The 5,391-nt window shown below is 39.7% G+C and overlaps 1 protein-coding gene across 1 annotated transcript in view; it reads left to right on the top strand.

The window, feature by feature from the left end:
• The window catches only part of lhx4 (LIM homeobox 4), a 12,013-nt gene extending 6,622 nt beyond the window's left edge, over window positions 1-5,391 (top strand). The window contains exons 4-6 of the mRNA XM_008407913.2: window positions 103-257; window positions 1,082-1,253; window positions 2,844-5,391. Coding sequence (XP_008406135.1) covers window positions 103-257; window positions 1,082-1,253; window positions 2,844-3,232 — 716 coding nt within the window. The 3' untranslated portion in view covers window positions 3,233-5,391. The remainder of the gene's footprint in view (window positions 1-102; window positions 258-1,081; window positions 1,254-2,843) is intronic.

Raw genomic sequence — 5,391 nt, 5'->3', positions numbered from 1 at the left:
CACACACACACACACACACACGCACACACATGCACACGCACCCGCACACACACATAAATATATGCAGAGGGATGCCACTCATGTTTGCAACTGTGTTTGCAGATGATTCAGAGGGTGGGACCAAACGACCAAGGACCACCATCACCGCCAAGCAGCTGGAGACCCTCAAAAGTGCCTACAAAAACTCGCCAAAGCCAGCACGCCACGTCAGAGAGCAGCTGTCCTCTGAGACAGGCCTGGACATGAGGGTGGTGCAGGTAGAGCGTTCATTTTTTAAAATGTATTTTTAGGAAATTAACTTGCAAAATGACTACGCTCCAATTTTGGCAGTGATTGAGTGAATTCCTCTGTTGTAAGACATTAATATTTGTCTCTCTGATCATCTGTAGTAATTAAAACAATATCATTATGACTGTGAAAGTCTGCAGTTTTATCATCAGGACTTAAAATCATATTTGCTTTATGTGTTTAGAAGCTTCTAGGTATTTTTGCGAACCTCTGTTTCTTGATTATGCTGAGACAGAACATAGTTATTATTTCAATCCATTCTGTATGTTGCACTGACATCGTTTTATAGTTTTTTAAAATCCTTTAAAAAACAATAAATAATTATTTATCTATGTTCTGTATGTGCAGAATTTTGAATTAATTAAAATGTATAGATTTATTTATAAATGTATTTATACATTTTATAATTTTTAGTTAATGTTCTAAATTAATAAACATATTCTCATTTTTCAATTTTAAAGTTTTTATGGCAGCAAAATCTTTGATTATATCAAATATTAGTAAAACAAAATCATTTATAAGTTAATATTATTTATTCAGTTTTTTATAAGTGCTATAAACTGTATGCCAAGCAGTTGGAGAGGTTAAATATTACATCATGTTTACATGAAAAATAAACTTGCTGTTTATCAAATGTTTAACGCCAAACTAAAATTTTCAACCAACGTTAAAAAAAAAAAGAAAAAAAAAGGAAATTATGATGGCGATGTTATTGCTCTCGCAAAATCAAACAACCTGGTCTGAATCCTTGATTTGTCTTTTTAAAGATGAACATTATGGTTTAACCCGACAGGTTTGGTTCCAGAACCGGCGAGCAAAGGAGAAGCGTCTAAAGAAAGACGCCGGTCGCCACCGTTGGACTCAGTTCTATAAAAGTGTCAAACGCAGCAGAGGAGGAACCAAAGTGGAGAAGGAGAGCTCGGCTGACGATGCAGGGCTCAGCGACAGCGAGCTGAGCTTCAGAGGTATTTTTTTTTTTTCCAGATCATTTAGTCCCAGAAAGGGAATTAGCAGACATATTCCTGCTAATAGGATTAAGGGAGCATTCAAAATGGTAAACCACACGAGAGCTGCAGATACCAACGCGTCTTTGTGGCTTTTCATTTGCCTGCTTGTGTTTCCTGTTGGAGTGTGCGTCTTTGAGGCAAATCTAAAATGTCATACCTGTTTGGGTTTTCCTCTGCGGCCGCTGATGTCTCCTGCCTCTGTTTGTTTGTGTGATGGAGCTTATTGGAAACAAGCAACGGCTCCTTAGTGGGATGCAAATGGAGTTTTAGGCATCTTTTTGTTATTTAATATTCACATCCGCCCCACCCCTTTCCCTTTTTGGATAATTGTAAAAGTCTCTGAACCAATTTGAAAAAGAAAAAAAGAACTCTGTTTTTATGAGAAACGAAAACATGGTGACAGAAACTCTATAAAGCATGTGAGGCTTTTATTCAATTAGAGAGAAAGTGCTTTTGGGCTTTGTTGTTATTGAAGCCACACAGGGGATCGATTGGAGATGTAAACACATATTTTGTGCTGCAGTTATTGACCAGCACACAGACATAGATATGAATTTCAGGTTTAGCATGTGCGTCATGATATTTAGAAGATCAGGATCCACACATTTTACTTGATATGAGTCAAGAGCTTCTGCAGTCTTTAATGAATGTTAAAAAGCTACGTTTTTTAATCTTTTAAGTTTCTTTGGAGATAATCCCAAAACTTCTTCTGTAAATACACAACAAAAAGCAGTGCACACCTTTGATGGGGAAGAAAAGCAACGCATTGTTTGATTTTTTATTTTTTTTTGTCCACAAATAAAAACATTTGGTGTGGATTTGTATTCACTCTCCTTTTTTCTATTAGCTCAAGATAAAATCCCATTTAACCAAGAGGATATTCCCCCAAATAATATCCCAAACTTTGACAGTCTCACAAAGCTCCGTTCGATCGATCACCTTAAAAAGTAGAGAGTGAGATGGAGGACTAGCATCAATCACGCTAGTGGCAGCATCATGCTGTGGGGCTGTTTTTATTAGAGAGGAAGACAAAAGCTGGTCACAGTTTATCGGCCTCATTCTGGAGAAGACCCGTTCACCTTACAGGTTTTCTGCATTGACCCTGAAACACAGTCAGATCTATAACAGAACAATGTACATACAGTCTGGCCCAGTCAAAGCCCAGACCCAAAATACAACTAGGAATATATGGTAAGAATTGTTCATGCTGAGTTATTTCGATGAGAAAATTGTTCAGTCTAGATCTGCCGAGCTCCAAAACGTATGCCACAAAATAAATGCAATTATTTTTGGTTGTTTCTCCAAACCTTTTAACCTGGGAGACGTTCAAAACCGTTTTTCCAAACACTTCAAAGTTGTTCACTACTTTGAGGTTTCTCTGTCATGTAAAAAGCTTTAAAACAGATTCCTGCTGCAAAAATAAAAATGTTCAAGTTTGAATATTTAAGCAAAGGACTGTGTCTTACTTACTGCTCAATTAAACCTATTAAAGAAGAGAAATCTCCTGTCTTATTTCTTACTGATCTTCTTCTCTGATCTCCTCTCTAGACGACCAAGTCTTGTCTGACCTCAGCCACGCGAACGGCCTTTACGGGAGCGTGGGAGACATGACCAGCAGCGCCGTCCTGAACGGCGGCTTCTCCGTCGACGCGGCGGGACAGCCCTACCAAGACATTCGGCCAGGGAGCCCCTACGGCCTACCGCAGTCACCTTCCTCCATCACCTCCCTGCCCGGCCACACGCCTCTCCTCAACAACCTGACCTTTAACATGGACAGCCTGGTGGCGCAGGGGGGCCCGGGCGGAGTGGGACAGGCTCTGAGGGCCATGGCGGGGGGCCCCACCTCAGACCTCTCCACAGGCAGCAGTACGGGATACCCTGACTTCCCCACCAGCCCGGCCTCCTGGCTGGATGAGATGGACCATTCCCAGTTTTGAGCCTCCAGCTCAGCAGAAGAATCACTATGAGGATTTATCAAAAGGACACGACAGATTTTTTATTTTTTTTTGCATTTCTTTACTTCAGCCTGTGAGACTTGCTGTGCTGTGTGTTGCTCGGTGGAGAGAAAAAGCTTGACTGGAGTCCAAACAGTGAGATAACAACCAGGTTGGAAGGTGCAGACTGGACTAAAGCAGTAAAGCAACACCTGAATGTTCAATCTCAACACCGCATCATCACCTTTTTTTTTTTTTTTTTTTTAATTATTGCCTGTTTTTATTTCGTTCAATCACTACAAAGGAGACTAAACTCCAGAAACATTGGTGGACTGTGCTCAAATACACAGGTCAGGGCCGACATTTGTAACGGGCCCAGAAGGCAGCTGCATGCTTCTGATTCACAATGAGTTGAACTGCTGGCCGGCCGGCCGCACCGGAGCCTTCACATTGGCATTGCACTTTACTCTCCTCTTCTTTTTCTACGTGAACGGACAGGAGCGCAGAGGAGAGAGACGTATGCACAAGGCAAACAGTGTTTCACTCGGAGAAAAACTTACAAGAGCAGTGGCACAAGCGTGAATCTAGAAACATGCTCATGTTTTTTTTTTTTTCTGTTTAGTTTTTTTATGTGTTACGACAAAGTGTTTTGAGAAATAGTCTGATCTGCTGATTTGTGCATCCAGAAATTGTTTTAATGAGGGCGTTTTGAGACAAAGCGGTCATATTTACAGAATTTAATCTGAGTAAAAGACGCTTCAGAGAAGAAATCCGTTAGTATTAAACCCTTTTTCACATGAAGGAGCCGAAACTTTCGATATAGATCATATTCCTGCATTCATTTATCCTTCAGATGCAGAGATATAAAACATGTTGTTTCTGTAATAAATAAAAACACCAACAAGTATTAAAAGGAACAAAGAAACCCCCCCTTTGTGTTTGCTCTCTTCAGTCAGAACCAGCCTTCTCCTGATAATCTTCTCAGTCAGCAGCAGCCTCAGCTCTGCCTGCTGTCAACCTACTTCCCCCAACTCCAGATGTGATGTCGGCCCTTTGTACCAGAGGGATTAACACAGTCTGCCACATTCGGAGCTGATAATTCAGCATCCGAGCTGGATCGGCTGCAGAGATCAGTCACCGTCAGCTCCAGCTTCACAAATTATTTGCTACAAGAAGAATATCTCAAAAGTAACCCCCCCCCCCTCACCCTCCCGTGAGCTGTGTTTAAGTTGTAAAGTTATCTAACAGTTTCATGCTTGTGCAGAAAATTGCATCCTCCCAGATCTCATCTCTGCTCCCATCTCTGATCTGAGGACAAACCGGTCGATGTGAGCAACTTGTTGGAGAAAACGAAATGCCAAGTCTTCTTTTTTTTTTTTTCCTCATATTTTACCTCACGGTAAATCAAATAACAGGCAGTGACACAATTACAGATTACAGCCCACAAATTACAATGTGTTTACCTCTTAAATCACAATACTTTTAACATTTGAGTGAAACGGACAAGTCAGGAGAGAGGGGAAAAGGTTTGTCCTTTAAAATGGATCTTTATTTCTTAAAGTGCTTATTTATGCATAATTTATTTTGACTTTTTTTTAAATAAAGTTTTTTGATTATTAATTATTAAGACCTTACTTAAAAAAAAGAACATGAGTTAGAAAATTGAAAAATGCCATGTATTCATGCATTCAGTGATGGCAGGTAATTCCAGTTAGTTTATGCCATGTAAATAAAAAGCAGAATCCCTCCAATTATAGACGTGTGTCACAGCTTTGTTCCCTGCACAAACCAGTGGATACGCAGTAAATGCTGCTCATGGCTGAATTACAAAGTAATTTGTCGGCTGAAATCTGGGATTTTAGAGGAAAACAACACAGAAAACCCACCATCGAAGAAGTTTTGTTCAGTCTGTTTTGCCTCAGAAGTTTGCATCTTATTGTTGTAAATCTTGTACAGTTTGAAAACGTGTAGATTGTCTTGTTTCATGAGCGCTATTTATTATTATTATTATTTATTATTATTATTATTATTATTGCCATGTGTCTTTGAAAAAGATGTAAAAGAGAGCACTGAATTTATTCATTTATGCCTTCTGTGTAATGGTATGAACCGTGTACAGTTAAATCTATATGAGGAAAATAAAGCTGAATTGTCTTTGGTTA

Source organism: Poecilia reticulata, linkage group LG4, assembly GCF_000633615.1.
Source record: "Poecilia reticulata strain Guanapo linkage group LG4, Guppy_female_1.0+MT, whole genome shotgun sequence".
Lineage (NCBI taxonomy): Eukaryota > Metazoa > Chordata > Actinopteri > Cyprinodontiformes > Poeciliidae > Poecilia > Poecilia reticulata.
The sequence above is the reverse complement of the archived record's forward strand: the minus strand, read 5'-3'. Positions and strand labels throughout refer to the sequence as shown.